The sequence below is a fragment of the Bufo bufo genome, chromosome 8, assembly GCF_905171765.1.
Source record: "Bufo bufo chromosome 8, aBufBuf1.1, whole genome shotgun sequence".
Taxonomy (NCBI): Eukaryota; Metazoa; Chordata; class Amphibia; order Anura; family Bufonidae; genus Bufo; species Bufo bufo.
This window is the reverse complement of record NC_053396.1, coordinates 183968320-183994521: the sequence shown is the minus strand read 5'-3', so window position 1 is coordinate 183994521 and position 26202 is coordinate 183968320. Positions and strand designations below refer to the sequence as shown.

The following is a 26202-nucleotide window of genomic DNA, read 5'->3' as shown; positions in this document are numbered from 1 at the left end:
ATTTCTAGTGTTGGAAACACCCCTTTAATACATATTGTTTTACTATTCAAAATTAATAAATTTATTTTCTAAAGATAATTTATGGAACTCACATAAAATTGCACCTTTCCATAAGTAAAATTTGCAAGATAAATCAGAACAGAATGTTAAGACCTACAGTATATTTTTTATGTATTCATCAGTTTTGATCTCTTAACAGGGAAGCCTGTGGACCCAACTTTTGGCTTCAGCTCGGCTGGCTCGAATATAATTTGTTCTTTGGTCTTTGGGGAGAGGTTTGACTACAGAGATGAAGAATTTTTGACCTTGCTTTATCTCATCAACAACAGCTGGCACTTAATGAGCTCCACTTGGGGGCAGGTTAGATGAAATTTAGAATTTTCATCCAAAATAGTTTAGAGTGAGCCCAATAAAACCTCTATTTTTTTTTCTTTCTGCAGCTTCTCTTTGTTTTTCCAAAAATCATGAAGCATATTCCAGGTCCACATAGACAAATTTATAAAAACTATCTGAAACTTGGGGCTTTTGTAGCCAAAAGACTTCGAATGAATAAAGAAACGCTTGACCCAAACAATCTACGTGACTTCATTGACTGTTTTCTAATAAAGGTTGAGCAAGTAAGTGTCTTATTAACTAGACCCGAAGCAGATTTACTATTGAAAATGCTTCAGATTTTTTGTGCCAATTGGAGAGGACAATTTATTATGAGGGTAAAAATTAAAGTAATTTTTGGACGAGTCTGATGTTGACTGTCTTTTTGCGACAAATTTAACAAATGTGGCATGCCAGTTCTCAAAACTTTCCACTTTTAAGCTAGAAAGCCTTTCATACATTATCCCTTATGTTTCTTCAGTTCTTCAGTAACTATAGATGATAGACAATAATACATTTTTATTCACTTCCCTTGAAGGAAAAGAAAAACTTAAATTCGCACTTCAACTATGAGACAATGTTGAAAACCACAGTCAATATTTTCTTTGCTGGTACTGAAACAGTTGGGTCTACCTTGAGGTATGGCTTCCTAATCATGTTGAAGCACCCAGAAGTAGCAGGTAATATGATTCTTACATGTTCTATCTATCTATCTATCTATCTATCTATCTATCTATCTATCTATCTATCTATCTATCTATCTATCTATCTATCTATCTATCCATCTATTATTATATCTGCTCTGTATCCATCTCATATCTATCTGCAGGATATATCTATGTATCTATTAGAGATGAGCAAATTGCTTCTGAAGTTCAGAAATTTGACTGCAAGTTTTCAAACAATTCTGAATATAATAAGTCCAAGAAGAAAGAGAGTTTTTGAGGAAATGGGACACTAGTCAAATCAGGGAGCTGTTCAGCCAAATTGGACCAGAATCAAATACAAAAAAATTGGTTCATCTTTTCTATTTATCTGTTCATCCATGTTTCTTATATCGTAGTCAACCACAACCCAGTTAACAGATTTTTCAGTCTGTCTCCAAACTATCTATCTACATGTTTTGTACAATAAATGAGTCTTGCAAACTCCTACAGTATATTATTAAGTTAATTTGAGCATGCAATATGTACAGTATGTCTTGTATATCATATGGCACAACACCATTTCAGCATAGACTGGAAAGTCAATGTATCCACCATCGACCACAGAATGGAACTTTAACATTAATCTGAAATTCTTGGTATAGCCAATGTTCCATAAAGTTCATTAACCACAATGTTAATGTTTCCACACAGAAAAAGTTCAAGAAGAGATTGACCGAGTTATTGGTCGAGACAGAAGTCCATGCATGGATGATAGAAGCAAGATGCCCTACACGGAAGCTGTTCTCTATGAGATTCTGAGATTTGCAGACATAGTTCCTATGAGTGTTCCACATACTGTAACAAGGGATATTGTATTTCGTGGCTACAGTTTACCTGAGGTATATTTCATAGATTAAGAATGTAGTTCAGAGCTTACAAAAATTGCAGGAAAAAAACCTCTCCAACAAGTAATAGCTGTGGAAGCATATGACCAGACGTATAGTGGTTGTTCAGTTTAGAAAAACTATTTCAATATACCATATAAAGGAATTCTAAACTAATATAGGAAAGCACCCTCTTCAATATCCTCATCTCTACTCTGAGTGGAGAGCATCTCTCACCTTGGAGCAGGGGCGGATTAAGTGCATGATAGGCCCGGGGTTGTCTACCCAACCTGGGCTCCTCCCTCCATTTTAGTTTAGTTGTTTTGTATGAAGAGGCTGTGGTGTTTCATGAGTGTCACAGTCTCTTCCTAGACCATATGACATCTGCAGACAAAAAAAATACCCCAAATTACTTACTGAAACTGAAAAATTTGGTTGCCAAATTTTAAAAAAAAAAAAATTAAAAAAAAAAAAACATGAAGGAGAATATAGCACCACATACCTCTTACATCCAGTGACATCTCCTGTCATGTAGACCTTCTCTTTCCTCTTCTCCTCCATTTGACCCAGACCGCCATGGCAAATTCTCTACAGAGTTTGTAACACAGACACATTAGATTTTTCGATTTTTCCATCAACCTCCCTATCCTGGTGTCCCCACATAGTCATCCTGATGTCACTCCCAATACTGTGCCCGTTGTGCTCCCCAATGCCCCAGGTATTACATTTCTGAAAAAATAGTGACCCCAGTAGACATAATTGGGGTCATTTATCAAACTGGTGTAAAGTAGAACTGGATTTCCAAAAGAGCTGTCAAAAATGAATGGTGGAACCTGATTGGCTGCTATGGGCAAATAATCCAGTTCTAATTTACACCAGTTTGATAAATTACCCCAAATGTCCCTATAGTGTCCACAGCAGCTATAATGTTCTCTAGAGTGCCCCCAATAATAATAACACCCTATATTGTGCTCCAGGCAATAATCCCTGTATAGTGTCGCCAAAAATAATAAAATTGCCCCTACAGTGCCTCCCCAATAGCAACGCCCCCATATTGTAATTTCCCCCACACTGCCCCCACATAGTTATCTCCCTATAGTACTTTGCCCCCACACAGTAATTTTCCCCAAACTGCCCCCATATAGTAGTTTGCCCCAACACAGTAATTTCCCCCACATAGTAATTTGTCCCACACTGCCCCCACATAGTAATTTCCACCACACTGCCCCCACACAGTAATTTCCCCCGCACTGCCACCACACAATAATTTCCCCCACACTGCCCCCACATAGTAATTTGCCCCCACACTGCCCCATATAGTAATTTCCCCCCACACTACCCCATATAGTAATTTGCCCCCACACTGCCCTATATAGTAATTTGCCCACACATAGTAATCTCCCCCACACTGCCCTAAAACAGTAGTTTCCCCCACACAGTAATTTCCCCCACATAGTATTTCCACCACACTGCCCCCACATAGTAATTTACCCACACTTCCCCCACATAGTAATTTCCCCCACACTGCCTCCACATAGTAATTTCCCCCACACTGCCCCCACATAGTAATTTCCCCCACACTGCCCCCACATAGTAATTTCCCCCCACACTGTCCCCACTTAGTAATTTCCCCACACTTCCGCCAAATATTAATTTCACCCACACCGCCCCATATAGTAATTTGCCCCCACATAGTAATTTCCCCCACACTGTCCCCACTTAGTAATTTCCCCACACTTCAGCCAAATATTAATTTCCCCCACACCGCCCCATATAGTAATTTGCCCCAACAAAGTAGTTTCCTCCACACTGCCCCACATAGTAATTTGCCCCCACACTGCCCTCACATAGTAAATTGCCTCCACATTGCCCCCACATATAAATTTTTCCCACACTGCCCCTACATAGTAATTTGCCCTCACACTGCCCCCACATAGTAATTTCCCCCACACTGCCCCACATAGTAATTTGCCCCCACATAGTAGTCCCTTTCATATTAATTTGGCCCCACACAGCCCCCAAATAGTAATCCTTCCATAATAATTTTCCCTCACATAGTAATTTGCCCCCATACAGAAGCCCCAATATAGTAATTTCCCCTGATGTACTCGATGCCTCTTCACTAATATGTCCTCCTGTGTGTCCCTATCCCACATGTCCCCCAAAGTAGACACATGAAATAAAAAAATAAAAAAATGTAAAAGCTAAATACTCACCTATGTCCAGGTCCAGGTGATTGATCGCAGAGGAAGGCAGGATGAGGCAGGCATGCACACGTCACAGTGCTGCGTGCCGACACAGGCGAGCAATGACGTCATCACACCCGCCTGCGCGGGGATTTGACTACCGCATAGGCCTCAGGCCTACTAGGCCTGAAGCCTTTGGCAGTGATCGGTGGCGGGGCAGGGAACTATGCGCTCCTGTGCCCTGCCACAGTATGTGGGCGTTCGGGTCAGCATTGGGCCCCCCAGCGGTGCTGGGCCCAGGGCTGCCGACCCAAACGCCCAAATTGTAACCCGCCACTGCCCTGGAGGACCTGTCTTACAGTGCAATACAAGGGCCACACATTGATTTTTAGATGCCTCATTTCACTTGTGGTGGTGCTGCAAAGAAATTAAACACTTACTGCCAGGTTTCCCAACACAAAACTGTTGACTGATGGGGTTCCTAGGATGAGGACAATTTCTACTAGCAAATAATTATATTGCTGTTAATTGTATAAAGGTGGTTAAAGACATTAGATATTAATTGTCAGAACTGGCCAATCACATAATTTCTGACGATCTAATACTTATCATAGGCCATAGACGTTAAAGGGAACCTTTCAGCAGTTTTAACTATGCTAAACTGGTAACAACACAAGGTAGCTGCTTGGGAAAGCAGTAAAAGCATACAATTTTGGAGCTAATATTAACAGAAATAGTGTGAATATGAACTTTTATTTTGCCAGGTTGTGTTTCTGCAAGTGCCCAGGAGGTGGTGTTTCAACGTGAAGCATCCTCTGTTCTGATAGCCTCTGCCTTCAGCTCTGAATGACAGCTGTAATGGTCTCCAGGTTGAATGGTACAGTTGTCACTCAGAACAGAGGTGAAGGGTTTTGAAGCCGCTAAGTACAGAGAGCACCTTACAGTGAAGCACGGTTCCAGTGCACTAGCAGGAGCAGGAACTGGCAGAATAAAACTGCATTTTCTATCAAAGTCTGTAGTAAGGATGAGCAAATTGATTTTAAACAAGTGAGATTCAATACATACTTCACAAAGATTCATCTGCCATATGAATCCGAAGCTTTTGCGATTAGCTTTGGATGAATTGTGTAAAAATGGCACCCAGAGCCAATTGACTGGTAATATTGGTGGGGAAAAACCATAAGGGAGGAAGAAGACAGAGGGTCATGTGACACTGGGAGGAAGTGGGGGGAAGGCGTGCCCAGATTGGCTCAGCGGCTGAAAAACAACTTCATCAGCCAACCAGAGGGGCAGTAGGCAGAGAGTTGTCTATGCTGAACCAGCAGAAGTGCCATGGTGTGTTCAGCTTCCGACCAGGAATGAGTGTATCAGGGAGAGTCAAAACAATTACGGAGTCACATGCAACTATTTTAGTCTGGTAGTAAGATTATAGGGAAAGAACAGAAAGATATAAATGTGAGATTTTAGGGAATTTGATCAGGGGTAACTTTGAGGGGTTAAGGGGCTGGTCATTGGTGATGAGCGGCAGGGGCAATATTCGAATTTGCGATATTTCGCAAATATTTGGCAGAATATTCGTCATATATTCGCAAATTCGAGATTATTTTCTTGATCGCGAAAAATCGGCAATATAATATTCGCGTAATGTGCGTGAAATACAGGCGTGGGTCACTATAGCTACATTTTTCAAGCTGCTAGAAGTTTCCTGAGACTGGAGAAAATGGTTGGCACGGCAGAACGCTACAATTGCTTTATATGCAGATAGAGCGCTCCAATATATTTGCGATTGTGAAATCGGCACTAATGATGCAAATATTTTGGCGCAATACGTGCAACTTCCCATTTTAACAGGTCTGACTACTTATTAGTGATTGGTGCACTAAATATTGTTGTGAACTTGTGACATCACAGCACTATGTATGTACAGTACAGACCAAAAGTTTGGACACACCTTCTCATTCAAAGAGTTTTCTTTATGACTTAATAGGATGGAAGAATTTCCTCTGGCTACAAACCTACCCTGTTACCCCCTTTAAATAACCACACCAACACTTACTTGCTTGGTGAAATGACCATGATGGCCAAACTTTATTATTCCACGCATAACAAGTCACATTGTACACCATATAACATAAATAATAATAATAATGATAATAATAATAATAATAATAATAATAATAACAATAATAACAGCAGGCATTTTACACATCCATCAACATTATCACCTACTGCACCGTAACAAGGATCGTGGAGGGCAACCCAAACAAGCCGTATCCTCCTTCACCGCCTCACCTCGCACTTCAAGACTTACCCTTGGCCGCACTCACCGACCCAAGGGCACCAACTCCTTGAAGTATACTAGTATCCCCCCTGTAGGCCTTGTAGCTCAAACAGGGGCCCCATCCTCGGCATTAACAAACCATATGAGATGCAGGCTCCAACATGTCCTGCACCTCTTAACCATTGCATTGCTCCCCAGGATCCTATTTCCAGCAGCCTTTCTACTACCACCAATCTCCAACCAATAAAAAAAAAAAAGGGTGGGCGGGTGGGAAAATCACGCTGGCTCTGGCTGCAACTGGCCCGACGCCCCTCCTTCATATCTTATATACCTCCCGCCGAAAACCCAAATCCTCCCCACCTAACTCATACCAACCCCTTAACATACCACTCCAGGCAACCTTAACCCTCTCCTAGCCTACAGTCTTCCCCCTAAGCCACAAAACCGCACCCCTACCCACCTGATCCGTTTTTGACTTGCGTATTACACACCACAAACCGCAATCCCCCAACCAAACATCCTCCCTCAACAAACCACCACCACCCGCGCGACTGGCGGATACCAATTCCGAAATTCAAAAGGCTCCGAAAAAGGCCAACGAAAACGCCGCCCTAAACAAAAGCGCTTCAAATTCCGACACACAAACCAACCCCACCTTCTCCCACAATACCTGTAACACAGCAAAGGAAACCGGCCGTCTAGAGTCCCTACGAATCACTCCCCGCCGATAACCTTTTAACGCCTGCCAAACCACAAAATACCGAGACACATCAGCAAGTCCCCGCAAGCGCAACCAGAAGACAATAGCCGCCACCCTCTTAGACGCCACAGAAAACGACAAACCTTTAGCATAACACGAACCTACCCAAAAAACCAATAACGTCCTAAATTCATCAACCGAACTACACCCCCCAACCCGGTCTATCAGCTCCTCCCACAACAACCACACTGACGAATAAGCCGACCACGTACCTCTACTGAGTGACTGCCCAATCAGGTCCGCTGACACCCCAAGGCCACGCTTCAGAGCCACTGGGGACAGGGTAATGTCCCTGGACTTCGGCACCCGGCGCCAAGCTGCGAAAACGATCCCACTGAAAACGAGAAAGGGAATCAGCGAGTGAGTTATCTACACCAGGGACATGCACCACAACAAAACATGCATTTAATCGCAGCCCCCGCAACACCAAATGCCTGAGTAAATTCAACACCGGCGGAGAATTAGCCGTCTGGCTATTAATCGCCTGCACTACACCCATGTTGTCACAGTAGAAACGAACCCCCCGATTCTTGAGCCAATCCCCCCACAACTACGTAGCCAAAACAATGGGAAAAAGTTCCAACAATACCAAGTTGCTAAGGAAACCAGCCTGTTCCCACTCCACCGGCCACGCACCCGCACTCCATTGACCCTGGCAAAAAACACCATATCCACACGAACCTGCGGCATCCAAGAACAACTCCAAATTCACGCTACTAATCGCTTCCTCCATCCACATAGACCGCCCATTATACTCTCCAAGAAAATTCACCCACACCGCCAAATCCTCCTTTACCGCAACAGGTAATCGCAAATAATGAAAAGGGGCGACAACCCCCGCCGTAGCTAATGCTAAACGCCGGCAAAAAACCCGCCCCATCGGCAAAATACGGCAAGCGAAATTCAATTTTCCCAATACAGACTGAGCTGAACCTTCTTGGCTCTCCGCAGAAAAACAACCTCCTCCAACAAATCAGACACCTTGTTGTCCGGTAGCCGACATTCCATGGCCATACTGTCAATTTCAATCCCCAAAAACGTCATAACCGTGGAAGGCCCCTCCGTTTTTCCATCGGCTAAAGGGATGCCAAACCTCGCAGCCACTCGCTCCATCGTATGCAACAACACAGGACACACCCTGGATTCGGCCGGACCTAAGAACAAAAAATCGTCCAAATAAAGCAGCACCGAATTCCATCCAAACTCCTGTTTCACCACCCACTCCAAAAAGGAACTAAACGATTCAAACAGCGAACAAGAAATTGCGCAGCCCATCGGCAAACAACAATCAACATAAAAACAACCCTCCCATTGAAAGCCCAGTAAATGCAAACTATCCGGGTGTATGGGCAACAACTGAAAAGCAGCCTCAATATCTGTCTTAGCAAGCAGGGCGCCCTGCCCGAAACGCCTAACCCACCGCACCGCCGCATCAAAAGACGTGTATGACACGGAGCACAACTCATCCGCTATCCCATCATTCACCGACCCCCCTTGCGGATAGGACAAATGATGAATAAGCCTAAACTTATTGGGCTCCTTCTTAGGCACCAAACCCAACGGGGACACCCACAAGTCCGGCAAGGGACGCTCCGTAAAGGGGCCCACAACCCTGCCAGCCGCGACCTCCTTCTCAATCTTATCCCTCACCACATCAGGATGACGCAACGCAGAGGACAAATTCCGCGCTAACAAACACGGCACAACTGAACTACCCGGGATCACGAAACCCCTAGTAAACCCTGCCAACAACAACTGCCCAACCTCCCTATTTGGATAACTCTTTAAATAGGGCTCCACCCTCACCGGAGTCACCCCTCTTCTGCACAGCCTCGGGTCCCTTACTCCTCCCTCGCTTGAAGCAACGCGACCAACTATGGGAGCCACCGCAACCGGAACACTCGTGCTTGTACCGGCAATCTGACAAGAACCTGCAATGTCCCTCGTTATACTGCCAACAACAGCCTTTTCTGCCTCCTCCCTGCCATTCTGAGGCAGAGGGACCTCCGGCCGATCCCCGAAAGGGCTGAGAACCACCCCTAGGCGCCGCCATCAACCGCATCCAGAGACCAATGTCCTTATGATCCCACTGTATGCTAGGCCTGACCGCCTTCCGCTGCTGGAACTGCTCATCATACCTAAGCCACGTCACACCCCCATAAGTCCGATGAGCCTCCCCTATCGCATCCATATAGCAGAACAGTGCTGAGCAATGTTCAGGTGATTTTTCCCCAACTACACTGGCCAAAATCGCAAAGGCCTGAAGCCAATTCTGAAACGTACGTGGGATCAACCTGTACCGCCTCCTTTTCTCCTCCTCTTTTTTACTCCGGTCCAAATTAAATTTTTCCAAAGGAAGCAATGAAAATATTTTGACATATTCATCCCTCCATATCTTCTCCCTAATTTCCTGTTTCAAATGAGCCCCCAACGGCCCCTCAAAGCACACATAAATTTCCCCTTTTTCTGCGTCCGCCAACCGAACGTCATCCCCCACATCACCTCTAACCCCAGCCCCAGCCACTGAGGCCTGCACACCACTATCCCCAACACCAACCGAACCTTGCACCATCCCTTGCTCTAAAGTCCCCACTGCCTGCGCAGGCGCCCAAACCGACGCCGGGGATGCCGGCGCCCCGACCCCAACCGCGACAGCAATGACAGCATCCCAGACAGTACCTCCCGGGCCAAAACATCAGAACCTCCCCCACTATGCGGAACAGCTCCCCCAACTGGCATCTGACACGACGTCATCTCACCTGGCCGTCCCCGGACAGATCCTCTGGCAGCCGCAGCTCTGCTCACAGACATCTGCACCGGCGAGCTCGCTCCACATGGCACGGCGTCCTCCAGAATCGAGTCGTTCCTTCCGCCTGCCGCGACATCCTCTCCAGACTCCAATTCTCCTTCTTCTAACCGCGATGCCTCCCCCTCATGGCGCTGATGTGAGGGGAGGGTAACAATCCGAACACCAGCCGGGCGGGCCTCATCATCTGGCCGCAGTTCTAACATCCCTCCCGCCTCCACCGAAACAGACTCTGCAGCCGTCCGGTCACAAGCCGCCATACCAGAGCCACAGCATTATCCCCGACGTCTGACCGGCTGTAATGTCGCTGACCCACCACAAGGGGCCACGGCGCACCCGCATCCAAGCCAGCCGCTGCGCCGGCTTCCTCCTCACACTGAAGCTGCCGGCCCGGATCCCTCCGCCGCAGCGCCGGAGACACAATAGCGTCAAACGCAGGTAGGCCCAGGCCTCTGGACGACCCGGCCGCACCACTTCTTCCAGCCTCAGGTGAGATCCTCCTGGCTCGCCCCCGACGCGGACCATCTCGCGGGGATGCCGCCGCCTGAGAACGCTCCCTCCCCCTTGTTGAAAAGGAGACGGGTCTAGGAGAAACCTGACCCTCTCCCGCCGGCCCCCCACGCGATACTGAATTCCTCCTGCTGCGCCTGGGGGTCTGGCTGGCCACGGACACCTCAGACCGCAGCGGAGGGTCCCTGGCGGGCCTTCTAATGCGTCGCAAAGAGGCCATGACCCTAAAATCACGCTGGCTCTGGCTGCAACTGGCCCGACGCCCCTCCTTCATATCTTATATCCCTCCCGCCGAAAACCCAACTCCTCCCCACCTAACTCATACCAACCCCTTAACATACCACTCCAGGCAACCTTAACCCTCTCCTAGCCTACAGTCTTCCCCCTAAGTCAGTCCGCCCTGCGCTATGGCTGCGCCCCGCTCCGTTGCTATTATTTTCATGACTATGAAGGAATCAAAACTATGAATTAACACATGTGGAATTATATACATAACAAACAAGTGTGAAACAACTGAAAATATGTCATATTCTAGGTTCTTCAAAGTAGCCACCTTTTGCTTTGATTACTGCTTTGCACACTCTTGGCATTCTCTTAGGCCTCTTTCACACGGGCGTTGCGGGAAAATGTGCGGGTGCGTTACGGGAACACCCGCGATTTATCCGCGCGAGTGCAAAACATTGTAATGTGTTTTGCACTCGCGTGAGAAAAATCGTGCGTGTTTGGTACCCAAACCCCAACTTCTTCACAGAAGTTCGGGCTTGGGATCGGTGTTCTGTAAATAGTATTATTTTCCCTTATAACATGGTTATAAGGGAAAATAATAGCATTCTGAATACAGAATGCATAGTAAAACATCGCTGGAGGGGTTAAAAAAAAAATAATAAAAATTTAACTCACCTTAGTCCACTTGTTCGCGGCCCGGCATCTCCTTCTGGCTTCATCTGATCTCTGTGCAGCAACAGGACCTGTGGTGACGTCATTCCGGTCATCACATGGTACGTCACATGATCTTTTACCATGGTGATTCACCATTGTAAAAGATCATGTGACGTACCATGTGATGACCGGAGTCACGTCACCACAGGTCCTTGACCTGTAATTAATGCTCACCACAGGTCCTATTCAGTAAAGGGGACAGAAGGAGAGGCCGACATTGCGATCAAGTGGATTAAGGTGAGTTAAATGATTTTTTATTTTTTTTTAACCCCTCCAGCTCTGTTTTACTTTGCATTCTGTATTCAGAATGCTATTATTTTCCCTTATAACCATGTTATAAGGGAAAATAATAATGATCGGGTCTCCATCCCGATCGTCTCCTAGCAACCATGCGTGAAAATCGCACCGCATCCGCACTTGCTTGCGGATGCTTGCGATTTTCACACAACCCCATTCATTTCTATGGGGCTTGCGTTACGTGAAAAACGCACAAAGAGGAGCATGCTGCGATTTTCACGCAACGCACAAGTGATGCGTGAAAATCACCGCTCATGTGAACAGCCCCATAGAAATGAATGGGTCAGGATTCCGTGCGGGTGCAATACGTTCACCTCCCGCAACGCATCCGTGCGGAAAACTCGCTCGTGTGAAAGGGGCCTTAATGAGCTTCAAGAGGTAGTCCCCTGAAATTGTCTTCCAACAGTCTTGAAGGAGTTCCCAGAGATGCTTAGCACTTGTTGGCCCTTTTGCCTTCACTCTGTGGTCCAGCTCACCCCAAACCATCTCGATTGGGTTCAGGTCCAGTGACTGTGGAGGCCAGGTCATCTGGTGCAGCACCCCATCACTCTCCTTCATCTTCAAATAGCCCTTACTTTCAAAGTTTTCCCAATTTTTCGGCTGACTGACTGACCTTCATTTCTTAAAGTAATGATGGCCACTCGTTTTTCTTTACTTAGCTGCTTTTTTCTTGCCATAATACAAATTCTAACAGTCTATTCAGTAGGACTATCAGCTGTGTATCCACCTGACTTCTCCTCAACGCAACTGAAGGTCCCAACCCCATTTATAAGGCAAGAAATCCCACTTATTAAACCTGACAGGGCACACCTGTGAAGTGAAAACCATTTCAGGGGACTACCTCTTGAAGCTCATCAAGAGAATGCCAAGAGTGTGCAAAGCAGTAATCAAAGCAAAAGGTGGCTACTTTGAAGAACCAAGAATATGACATATTTTCAGTTGTTTCACACTTGTTTGTTATGTATATAATTCCACATGTGTTAATTCATAGTTTTAATGCTTTCAGTGTGAATCTACAATTTTCATAGTCATGAAAATAAAGAAAACTCTTTGAATAAGAAGGTGTGTCCAAACTTTTGGTCTGTACTGTATGTATGGACAGCAGAATCTATCAGCTACACTATATCACTATCTAACCTACACTGACTATCTCCCACTAGTGAGACATCCATAACAGAATGTGTGGCCATGAGAAAACTATTCTAGACGTACAATTAGCTTATATGCAAGCTAAACTCCCACCTGGCCAAGTACAGATGTAGCAGGAGTAACACACAAAATCTTAACTCACATTTCTTGACTCATCGCGTTATCTTGAAACTAAAGCCATTAAAAAGCAATTGCTTAACAAATTTAGTTGCATTTATTTTAGATAACACGTCTCATAAAGCATTTGTGTTAACCCTACTACATCCGTAGCTGGTGGTGCATTTGTTGCTGTACCACTTACATGTGGTAATGGTGGTACACTTCTGCAGCATCACCCTGGTGGACACCTGGAGAAGCTGTTACAGGCAGGGACAGTACATGTCGTTCAAGGCCCACCTGGTCGATGTTTTTCAAGCAGTGGCGAGGCAGCAACAAGGTCAGGTTCTATTGGCACCTCTATGTTTCCATGAGCCCAGTTCCCACACCAGGCACTTATCTGACTCCTCCACATCCTTCTCCATGGACATGCTTCTGTCCCCAACAGCAGCAGGGCAAAATGTTGCATCCACTCTTAGCAACACAGCCGATACTGTGCTAAAGTGCATCAAGCAACAAACATTCCCCTGGCTGTCCCCCTCCCTGCATTGCACACATGATAATTCAAGTTATGCAACGCTTTAAAAAAATATACAGTGGCTTACAGAGGATGCTGGCCATTTCCAGGAGACTTTCCCTGCATTTCAACCATTCTTATGTAGCAAGAAATTCCCTGCTGGCCTTGCAGTCTTGTACTCAGGCCCTTCAAAGAGACAGCAGGCTGATGGTGATGAACTTGGTCCTCGGGCATGTTGACCACAATGGCAAGCTGTATGTTGGCTTGCTTTTGTAATGACATTGTATCCTTACCATCAAGCAAGGTGATTGCAGCAAGCCCCTGAGGAGCCGGAGTGGAGGATGGGAGTGGTAGTGGCTCCAGCTGCAGAAGGTCTATCACAGTGGCTTTCCTCACAATGTTGCTCCCTAGGGTCAGTACAATGACCCTTGTACCCTTGTACCCTTGTACCCTTGGACCCTTACTTCCGTTGGGGCACTAACCAGTGTTAGAGCTCCTGCCTGATGGTATTTTGGGGTGACCTTGATGTCAACTTTGTATGGGTGCAAGGCGGGGTGTGTAGGCTGTGCAATGGCTGACCTATAGTGTAAGGGTCAGTAACCAGACTAGATTTAACAGAATACATGTCTCTCTTTACTGTAGTGAATGAGAGTTATAGTACTTCCAAAAGTGTCAGAACACAGTTCAAATGTACAGTGCAAATCTCCCCCCAGATGGTTTTTTATGGGTATAGGCCTGCCTTCCTCTGCAGAATCTATAGTTGACAATAATCCTTCTGGGAAGATAACTGTAATACTTTACTGAGGCATACAAATTTAAGGAAATGACCAACCGGGTTGTGTCTAAGTGTGGATGGTGTCTTAGCTGTATTCCACTCACAGCAGTCATGTCTATAGCTTTTGATAGCAGTGTACAGTACCTTACTGACTCCGTTTTCTGGATGGTTACAGATTCTGGAGTTTCTTTTCTCTCTCCAGGAGTATTTCACAATAATTTTCTCTTGGTAGATCATGCAGTGATGGTTAGTCTCTGTAGCTGGAGGCTTAGTACTGAGGATTAAAGCAAAACACAACCTCTCACTTCTTTTGCAAACTCTAAATTCCTTGCTAGACTGATTTAGGGGTGGAGCTAGAAGTCAACAGCTCAGCTTCCCTAAGGAGAATAGCACAGTTGATTAACTCTGTCACCTCTATACATTACTATACTAGGTTACAGAGCATAAAAACAAATTACAAGTACCCCTCCTCTGGGGTACTGCATGATGATTACTGGATAGTCATACTTTTAGACCCTCGTTATTAAAGCAAAATGAGAAATGTTTTCCTGTTGCCAAAATGGAAGCCAAATTGCTTTATTACCAGGAAACACTGTGTAAGCAGGTTCCACAGCTTTCAGCAAGTAGACACCTGCCACTCACCTCATGCCGTCTCTTCTACCACAAGCAGCAGAAGCCACAGTAGCCAGTTCAGTACCATCAACATGATGAAATATTTTTTTCATGTGCTACGTCAGGTTGAAGCAAATCAGCAGATACATACCACCTGAACATCAAGGTTCAGTCTTACCTGGACTCTGGGCTTTCTCCAGTGCATACCATGTTCCTTTACCCATTAGACTTTTGGGCAGGCAGACTGGAATAGTGGCCTGAACTGGCACAGTAAGCTCTCTCTGTTCTGTCTTGTCCAGCCTCCAGTGTAATCACTGAAAGAGTTTTCAGCTTGGCAGGAAAGCATGGTGGTACTCAAAGGGGTGAAGTTGTCCTCTGCCAGTGTAAAAAAGATCAGTTTTGTCAAAATGAACAAAGCATGGCTAAGGTTGATGAATAGATTTACCCTCGCTGACGGTGCCCCATCATACCACTTCCATTGTCTGCCTTCTTACCATTGTGCTCCATACCGTATGGCTGCTACTGCTGCTGTTATCATGCCTCTGTTGCTGTCTGCCTGCCTACCATCATGTTCCATACCATGTGACTTCTGCCACCACAACTGCAGCTGCTGCTTCCTGCTGCTAATCTCCTTCTGCCACTATCATTTTCCCTACTGCCACTATCATTACCACTCCACACCTGCCATTACTACTATCCCAACACACATCTACTGCCCTGTCTGTTCCTTGCTGTGCTGCTACTGCTGCCTCCACTATTGCAGCTATGGCCAATATTACCCTACCCTTTCCACATCCACACTATACTGCTGTTGCTCCCAATTAAATGGGTTTACCCATAGTTTTAAGGTCGGAGGAGGAGAAAAAGAGTAAAAATATGTAAAAAGTTAACAAAAAGATTAAATATTTTAAAAAATAATCTGGGCCAAGGACAATTTTTAGGGCAATTGGAACATTTTCAAGTCATAATGAATTGACTTGGGTATGAATCAACCTTTTAGAAAAATTTGCAGAATCAGACATTATATGAATTAAAGATTCTATTCAGGAAAAGTCATTAGGACCCAACATCTCTAAAATCAGAATTCCCTAATTAGAGTGTATGAAAGTGGGCTTCCTACCCTAGATTGATTCATTATAAAATTGTCCAAGGGCATCAAGCAAGAGTCAGTAGAAGTCCAATGTCAGCATAGTAACAAGACTAGGGTTGAGAAAACCCGAACTGTAAAGTTCGGGTTCGTACCGAACTTTACGGTGTTCGGCACCCGAACCCGAACATTTCAGTAAAAGTTCGGGTTTGGTGTTCGGGTAATATTAATATACCATCGGATCTGAGTTTTCTCCAATCCGATGGTATATTTTAACTTGAAGCGTCCCCATCACCATTGGAACGCCTCTATGTTAGAATATACCATCGGATTTGAGTTAGATCGTGAAACCAATGATTTTAATAGGGGGGGGCCGCACTAACCACCAATGATTTTAATACCATCATCATGGGAACGCCTCTGTGTTAGAATATACTGTCACGATCGTGAAAACTCAGATCTGAAAAAGCTAATACTATTATTTTCCGTTATAACCATGTCATAACGGAAAATAATAAAGTGAAGTTCGGGTCCCCATTGACTTCAATGGGGTTCGGGTCCAAGTTCGGATCAAGTTCGGGTCCCGAACTCAAACTTTTTTTTAAAGTTCGGCCAAACTCCCCGAACCCAAACATCTAGGTGTTCGCTCAACTCTTAACAAGACCATTATGGTTAATGACCCAAAAGGCAAAACAAACATGAAAAGACCCGTCCCCTACAGTATGTAATGTATTCTTATATGTATGACACTCATTGTCAAAAAATAATGCTCCAAGGAGTTGTTGGAATCAAATGAATCTGCTGGATCTGTCACTACCGAGCGCTGACAGAATTCCGTGAGTGCGTGGCAGCACACAGCAGTGACAGATCCGACAAGCAGTTCCCAGCCGGAACAGCCTACTGGATCTACATAAACACAATGTGAAACAGGCCTAAGTGAGAATATAATGATGATAAATGTAAGTGATTAAAATATTAGAGCAAAAGGATAAGTTTATTGGGAAAAACTGTGCAAATGACCTCCCGGGCTGCCTCTAGCTTAGATACGAGATACGGTTATGTATGAAGGCATACACATTCCATATAACATCCTGCAGCACATTTGCCCACAGATGTTGCGGCAGGGACTCTAGATCCTGCACACTCATAGGTTGCAAAAGCTGGCTTCCTAGCTGGCCCCATAAATGATCAATAGGCAATAAATCTGGTGACTGGGCATGCCAAGGAATGTTGCAATTTGGCTGAGACTAGTGTTGGGTAAGCATGCTCGGCCGAACACCTTTTCACTCGAGCATCGCGATGCTCGGCACATCGCGGTGTTCGGCCGAACACCGCGTGTGCTTGAGCGCGATGCTCGAGTCTCCTCCCTGCACGTTTGTTGGCTGCTACGCAGCCAATAAGCATGCGGGGAAGTACTGACGCTCACTGTAATGCCGTAGCCATGTTGTTTACTGGCATTACAGTGATTGGCTGGCCGGAACGCGTCATCGGGTGCTATATAGCACCCGATGACACGTGGTTCGGCTTAGTCTTAGTCAGGGAGAGTTGCAGCAGAAGGGACAGATAGTGTAGGGACAGGAATTGTTTTGCATTGAAAGGTGTTAGAGACCCAAAAGCCCTTTTAAGGACTATTGTTTTTTCTGGCTGCTATATATATTATTAGCGCAACCTGCGCTAAATTGCGTGCAATTGTTTGGCCGCTGCTGACAGTGACACAACCTCTGCTACATCTGTTTTATATCAGCGCATCCTAAATATCTGTGACATTCAGTGCAATTGTTTGGCCACTGGTGACAGCGAAATTACCTGCGCTGCATCTCCTGTATAACGTTTGCGCATTCTAAATATCTGTCACATTTAGTCTAATTTTCCTCCCGCTGGTGACAGTGTAATTACCTGCGCTACATCTCCTGTATAATGTTTGCGCATCCTAAATATCTGTCACATTCAGTCTAATTTATTTGTGCATACACTTACAAAACCTGTGCTACTGTATGTGTAAGTCAGAGACGGGGAAAGAAAAAGAGAGTGTTAGTCGCTGGACCTTCAAAAGGAGGGTCCGGGAATAACTTTGCAGGGCGCCAAAAGGAAGGCAAAAAAGCGAACAGTGTACAAAAGGGTAGGTGAAAGTTCTATTATATTGGACAAAAGTATTTCTTAGTAGAGCATAGGAGGGCAGGCTGCCAATGGTCTCAACCTAACCTTGAAAAATTCAGGGTAGGTGATAGAGAAGGAAAGTGGTAGTGCATGGAAAACGCTAAAAGGACCAAGGAGGAGGCACCAAAATCCCTAGAATCTAAGACATAGATCATAAAGATCCCTGAAAGAAAAACTATGAAGCCTATAAAAACTAATAGAGTAGCAATACTTACACACTTTAAGGATGTGTACACCCTCAGAATTGAATCATATAAAATCAAATAATGATGTATATAATAGAGTATAAAATCAAAATTTAGTGACTCACTTCACCCAGGAGGGTAATGTGGGATAAAGCTCAAGACACCCACACCACACCTCCTGCGCCTGGATCGCCCGTAGAGATGTCCGAATCGGACAATGACCACTCAACAGTGTATCTTGAATCTTTATCTTTTTCTTTTATTCCAAAGCCAGGGTGGGGGAGTGAAGGCTCAATGCGTTTCGGGGCCTCTTAACCCCTTAAGGACTCAGCCCTATTTCACCTTAAGGACTTGGCCATTTTTTGCAAATCTGACCAGTGTCACTTTAAGTGCTCATAACTTTAAAACGCATTGACTTATCCAGGCCGTTCTGAGATTGTTTTTTCGTCACATATTGTACTTCATGACACTGCTAAAATTGGGTCAAAAAAGTTAATTTTTTTTGCATAAAAAAATACCATATTTACCAAAAATTTAGAAAAATTAGCAAATTTCAAACTTTCAGTTTCTCTACTTCAGTAATACATAGTAATACCCCCAAAAATTGTGATTACTTTACATTCCCCATATGTCTACTTCATGTTTGTAGCATTTTGGGATTGATATTTTATTTTTTGGGGATGTTATAAGGCTTAGAAGTTTAGAAGCAAATCTTGAAATTTTTCAGAAATTTACAAAAACCCAATTTTTAGGGACCACTACAGGTCTGAAGTCACTTTGCGAGGCTTACATAATAGAAACCGCCCAAAAATGACCCCATTCTATAAACTACACCCCTCAAGGTATTCAAAACTGATTTTACAAACTTCGTTAACACTTTAGGTGTTGCACAAGAGTTATTGGCAAATGGGGATGAAATTTGCGAATTTCTTTTTTTTGCCTAATTTTCCATTTTAACCCATTTTTTCCACTAACAAAGCAAGGGTTAACAGCCAAACAAGACTGTATCTTTATTGCCCTGACTCTGCCGTTTACAGAAACACCCCATATGTGACCGTAAACTACTGTACGGGCACACAGCGGGGCGCAGAGTGAAAGGTGCGCCGTATGGTTTTTGGAAGCCAGATTTTGCTGGACTGTTTTTTTGACACCATGTCCCATTTGAAGCCCCCCTGATGCACCCCTAGAGTAGAAACTCCATAAAAGTGACCCCATCTAAGAAACTACACCCCTCAAGGTATTCAAAACTGATTTTACAAACTTTGTTAACCCTTTAGGTGTTGCACAAGATTTAATGGAAAATAGAGATACAATTTCAAAATTTCACTTTTTTGGCAGATTTTCCATTTTAATATTTTTTTTCCAGTTACAAAGCAAGGGTTAACAGCCAAACAAAACTCATTATTTATGGCCCTGATTCTGTAGTTTACAGAAACACCCCATATGTGGCCGTAAACTACTGTACGGGCACACAGTAGGGCGCAGAGTGAAAGGTGCGCCGTATGGTTTTTGGAAGCCAGATTTTGCTGGACTGGTTTTTTGACACCATGTCCCATTTGAAGCCCCCCTGATGCACCCCTAGAGTAGAAACTCCATAAAAGTGACCGCATCTAAGAAACTACACCCCTCAAGGTATTCAAAACAGATTTTTCAAACTTTGTTAACCCTTTAGGTGTTGCACAAGATTTAATGGAAAATAGAGATACAATTTCAAAATTTCACTTTTTTGGCAGATTTTCCATTTTAATATTTTTTTTCCAGTTACAAAGCAAGGGTTAACAGCCAAACAAAACTCATTATTTATGGCCCTGATTCTGTAGTTTACAGAAACACCCCATATGTGGTCGTAAACCGCTGTACGGGCACACGGCAGGGTGCAGAAGGAAAGGAATGCCATACGGTTTTTGGAAGGCAGATTTTGCTGGACTGGTTTTTTTGACACCATGTCCCATTTGAAGCCCCCCTGATGCACCCCTAGAGTAGAAACTCCAAAAAAGTGACCCCATTTTAGAAACTACGGGATAGGGTGGCAGTTTTGTTGGTACTAGTTTAGGGTACATATGATTTTTGGTTGCTCTATATTACACTTTTTTGTGCGGCAAGGTAACAAGAAATAGATTTTTTGGCACGTTTTTTTTTTTGTTATTTACAACATTCATCTGACAGGTTAGATCATGTGGTAATTTCATAGAGCAGGTTGTCACGGACGCGGCGATACCTAATATGTATACAATTTTTTTTATTTATGTAAGTTTTACACAATGATTTCATTTTTAAAACAAAAAAAATGTTTTAGTGTCTCCATAGTCTAAGAGCCATAGTTTTTTCAGTTTTTGGGCGATTATCTTAAGTAGGGTCTCATTTTTTGCGGGATGAGATGACGGTTTGAGTTGCACTATTTTGGGGTGCATATGACTTTTTGATCACTTGCTATTACACTTTTTGTGACGTAAGATGACAAAAAATAGCTTTTTTTACACCGTTTTTATTTTTATTTTTTTACGGTGGTCACCTGAGGGGTTAGGTCATGTGATATTTTTATAGAGCCGGTCGATACGGACGCGGCAATACCTAATATGTATACTTTTTATTTATTTATTTAAGTTTTACACAATGATTTCATTTTTGAAACCAAAAGAATCATGTTTTAGTGTTTCCATAGTCTAAGAGCCATAGTTTTTTCAGTTTTTGGGCGATTATCTTGGGTAGGGTATGATTTTTGCGGGATGAGATGACGGTTTGATTGGTACTATTTTGGCGTACATGCGACTTTTTTGATCACTTTTATTACCTTTTTTGGGAAGTAAGGTGGGCAAAATTTCAATTTCCTAATAGTTTTTATTTTTTTATTTTTATGGCGTTCACCGTGCGGGGAAAGTAACATGACCGTTTTATAGATCAGGTCGTTACGGACGCGGCGATACCAAACATGTGTAGGGAATTTTATTTTTTTAATTTTTAATCAGTGATAAATGTGTTTTTGGATTTTTACTTTTTTTTCACTTTTTTTCACTTTTTTTTTGACCCAGACCCACTTGGTTCTTGAAGATCCAGTGGGTCTGATGTCTGTATAATACAGTACAGAACAATATATATTGTACAGTACTGTATTTTACTTACACTTTGTCTGAACAGATCTCTGCTTTCAGCACAGATCTGTTCAGCACCATGGACAGCAGGATGCCTGAGAGGCGTCCTGTTGCCATGGGAACCTTCCCCGTCTGCTCAGAACTTCGCAGACGGGGAAGGGTAAGGAGGGGATCTCTCGGGGGGCTGTCTGGGGGCTCTCTCCCTCTCCATCGGGGGGCTGCAAAGGCACAGCAGCCCCCCGATGGGAGAGGGAGGGAGCTCCCTCTTACTGTTAACTTTTTCCATACAGCGGTCTGTACGGACCGCTGTATGGAAAGGGTTAAACGGCTGACATCGCATCATCGATGTCAGCCGTTTATACCAGGGTGCCAGCAATGTGCTGGCACCCTGGTATACCCACTAGAGACCAACGATTATACAAAGGGAGGCGGGCGGGGGATCGCGATCCCGCCTGCCGCACCGCCCGCCTCCCGCACCGCCCCCACCGCCCACAACTCCCCCCCTGCACCACCCGCCGGCAAAAAATCATGCAGGGGTGCAGGGGGGGGTGTAAAATATATATTTTAGGGACACTAAAGCTTCTGATCCCCGCGGTCAGGGCCCGCGGGGATCAGAAACTGCACAAAGCGCAGCAAACCGCAGGTCTGAATTGACCTGCGGTTTTCTGCGATCGCCGATGCGGGGGGGTCAAATGACCCCCCCCTGCATTGTTACGGGATGCCGGCTGAATGATTTCAGCCGAAATCCCGTTCCGATTAACCCCTCGGGCGCCGGAATACAGATTTCAAGTTATGACGTACCGGTACGTCATGGGTCCTTAAGGACTCGGGATCCATGCCGTACCGATACGTCCTAAGTCCTTAAGGGGTTAATGGGTCCGCTTCATCAGGAGCATTTTGATTTTATACTCGATTATATACATCATTATTTGATTTTATATGATTTGATTCTGAGGGTGTACACATCCTTAGGCTACATTCACACGTCAGTATTTTTCTATATCCCGATTTTCGGTCCGTTTTTTGCGGATCCGTTGTTCCTGAAAACGTTTCCGTATGTCATCCGTATGTCATCCGTTTTTTGCGGAAACATGTATAAATTTCAATAAGCAAATAACGTTGTTTGGATTTCTTTTAAAATAAAAAAAAAATAAACATTTTTAAATGTAATTTCCAGGAACGGAATCCGCATAAAACGGATGACATACGTAATGACATCCGAATGTCTTCCGTTTTTTGCGGATCCATTGACTTTGTATTGTACCAGGATCCGAATTTTGCGGAAAAGAATAGGACATGTTTTATATTTAAACGGACATGCGGAACGGAACAACGGAAACTGACAGCACACATTGTGCTGTCCGTTTTTTTCCAGGACCCATTGAAAATGAATGGGTCCAGATCTGGTCCAGATCTGTTCCGCAAAAAACGGAACAGATCAGGAAAGAAAAAACGGACGTGTGAATGGACCCTTAAAGTGTGTAGTTTTTATAGGCTTCATAGATTTTATTTCAGGGATCTTTATGATCCATGTCTTAGATTCTAGGGATTTTGGCGCCTCCTCCTTGGTCCTTTTAGCGTTTTCCATGCACCACCACTTTCCTACTGTATGTGTGGCATACTTGCAAGCATATTTACCATTTAATATGCTCAAGGCAAGCAATAAGGGATGGGGAAGTGGCCGTGCTGCTGATGGTGCATGCAGAGGCCGTGGCCCTGGGCGCATTGAAACTGTGCCTGCTGCCAGAGCAGAAGAAAAACAATCATCCACGATACATAGCTTCATGTCCCAGTTTGCAGGGCGGCGCAGGACAATGCTCTCGAAGTCAGACCAGTTCCACCAGGTGGTCAGTTGGATTGCAGCAGATAATGCTTCCAGTGGGTTAAGCACCACCCTGTTTTCCACAAAGTCTAGTCTCAGTAGCCAAGAGTCTGGTCAACAGAATCCTCACCCTGATCCTACTTCCTTTCACCATGGAGAGTCTTGGCTAACAAGTGATCCCACACCCGGATATTCTGAGGAGCTATTTTCTTCTCCATTCCTGGATTTGGGCCTCTGCCATGTCCTGCTCAGAGTATGTACAGAGGTCTGCCAGATTAGCACATGTCTAGTCATTTGTTTTGTTTTGGAGTCATGCTATATCCGCCTCCCTTCAGGTGCACTGGGTGGGGTCGTTGGTTTAAATTACTCCCCTCCCAGTGTTCCGTGCGGGTTATAGCTTCTGTCAGGCTGTGGAAGCAAGGAGTGAAGGATTGGCTTTTCCTGCTCAGATAAGATAAGCTGTTTGTGTGTCGTCTGTCCCCTCCTGGTTCTGAGGGAGCAGGCAGCCCCTTTTCCCCTTTCACCATCTCAGGGATTCTAGGGTATTCTCGGCCCAGGCATGAGGACACATTATTCCCACCTTTAGGGTCTGAATGTGGGCAAAGAAGAATAGGGAGAGCAGTTAGAGATTTGCTAGGAGGTGACCTTATCCCCAGCTTCTCGCCTAGAAAACGTGTTTGTTTTGTTATCTGTGTATCTTATATCCTGTCCGCCGTGACATTATAACCCGCCCTACTTTGACTGCCATTACTCAGCAGTTTTGTGATGGCGTCAATTGATGCGCCAGTTGACCGCATGCAGGGATTATCTCTAGAGGTTGCGGATCTGCGTAGTTCGGTCACACGGTGTCAGAATGCTCTGGCATCAGGTGCAGGTCAAATTTGTGGGGAGCTTAAAGTTGCTATTCCTGAGAGATTTGCAGGGGGTGCAGATGATTTTATCCGCTTTAAAGAGTCATGCAAGTTGTATTTTCGGCTGCGTCCATCTTCGTCAGGTGATGAAAGTCAGAGAGTTGGTATAATCATTTCTCTGCTTAAAGGGGACTTGCAATCCTGGGCCTTTTCTCTGCCGCCCAGTTCTCGGGCCCTCCAGTCGGTGGAAGAATTTTTCAAAGCCCTTTACGATGACCCAGATCGGGTCTTGATGGCGGAATCTAAATTGCATAATTTATTACAGGGTGAACATACTGCAGAGGTTTACTGCGTTGAGTTTAGGAGATGGGCTACAGAGTCAGAGAGGAATGACCCCTCGTTACGTAGACAGTTTTGTCAAGGGTTATCTGAGAGGTTGAAAGATGCCCTGGCTTTTCATGAGTACCCGGATACTTTAGAGAATGCTATGTCTTTGGCAGTACGGTTAGATAGACGTATTAGAGAGAGGTGTAAGGCTCCCTCCGCGCAAGGGATCCCTTCTGTGAGTGGTTTCGTCTCACCTGCTTCCCAGGGTGATATTACATATAACTCTGGGGTGGGGGAGGAACCCATGCAGCTGGATCAGATATCTTTCCGTTCTGATAGTAGAGACTTTAGGAGATTGCATAAACTATGTTAATACTGTGGGAAAAGTGGTCATTTTGTTTTTGCTTGTCCTTTTGTTAAACCGCATGGTGATAAGAAAGAGAAAAAAAAAAACGTCCTGACTCTTGGTAGCGTGAATAGAGTGGTGGAGCAAGCAGGTATGCAAGCTCCCTGTAATACTCATTTTCTCCTTCCAGCTATGGTGGTGCTAGACTCAAGAATTTGTTTTGTTGATGTATTCATTGACTGTGGTGCTGGTTATTGACTTTCTTTTTCTTCAAAATCTGGGTCTAAGTACTTGCACTTTAGAAAGAGAGATTCCGGTTTTTGCAATTGATTCTTCCCCTCTTTCTCAAAGGAGTCTCACTTATATTGCTCATGGTATTCAGTTAGGGGTGGGTGATTCACATGTTGAGATTATGTCTTGTTTTGTCATGAAGGATTTGCCTGCTCCTATAGTCTTAGGGTTACCGTGGTTGACAAAACATAACCCAATTATAGATTGGCAAGCAAGACAAATAATTGGTTGGAGTGAATTTTGTTCGGATAATTGTCTTGGCACATCTATCTCTGGTGTGTCCACTATGGCTCTACCTCAGTATCTCTCAGATTTTGCGGATGTCTTTTCAGAGGGTGGGGCTCAGGAATTGCCCCCCCATCGTGACTATGATTGTCCAGTTAATCTCATCCCTGGGGCTAAGTTGCCAAAGTCTCGGCTTTACAATCTTTCTCAACCCAAAAGAGAGGTCATGCGGAAGTATATTGACGAGAGTTTGGCAAAAGGTCATATTAGGCCATCTAAGTCTCCCGTGGCAGTAGGTTTATTCTTTGTAAAGAAAAAGGATGGATCGCTGAGACCTTGTTTGGATTTCCCGGAGTTGAACCTTATTACGGTCTGGGATCCGTATCCCCTTCCTTTGATCTCCGACCTTTTTGATCAGATTGTTGATGCCAAGGTGTTCTCCAAGTTGGATTTGAGAGGGGCCTACAATCTGATCAGAATCAAGGAAGGGGATGAGTGGTAAACGGCCTTCAATACGCACGAGGGTCATTTTGAGAATCTGGTTATGCCTTTTGGGTTGACGAACGCGCCAGCGGTATTTCAGCGATTCGTCAATGACATTTTTCATCATTTGGTGGGGAGGTTCGTGGTAGTTTACTTGGATGACATTTTAATTTACTCTCCTGATCTGAAGACCCATCAGGATCATGTGAGACAGGTTTTGACAATCCTTCGGGAGAATAAATTATATGCCAAATTGGAGAAATGTGTGTTTTCTGTGCAGGAGCTTCTGTTTTTGGGATATCTGCTTTCTAACTCTGGTTTTCGTATGGACCCCGAAAAGGTCCGGGCGGTTCTAAAATGGGACCAACCAGAGAATCAGAAAGCTTTGATGTGATTTTTGGGGTTTACTAATTATTATAGAAAATTTATTTTGAACTATTCTACCATTGTAAGACCTCTGACTGATATGACTAAGAAGGGCGCCGACGTCTCTGTCTGGTCGGATGAG

The 26202-nt window shown here is 44.6% G+C and overlaps 1 protein-coding gene across 1 annotated transcript in view; it reads left to right on the top strand.

The window, feature by feature from the left end:
* Nucleotides 1–26202, top strand: part of LOC120977816 (cytochrome P450 2F2-like) — a 61294-nt gene that overhangs the window by 17309 nt on the left and 17783 nt on the right. The window contains exons 4-7 of the mRNA XM_040405941.1: nucleotides 200–360; nucleotides 441–617; nucleotides 911–1052; nucleotides 1731–1918. Of these exons, the coding sequence (XP_040261875.1) occupies nucleotides 200–360; nucleotides 441–617; nucleotides 911–1052; nucleotides 1731–1918 (668 nt within the window). The remainder of the gene's footprint in view (nucleotides 1–199; nucleotides 361–440; nucleotides 618–910; nucleotides 1053–1730; nucleotides 1919–26202) is intronic.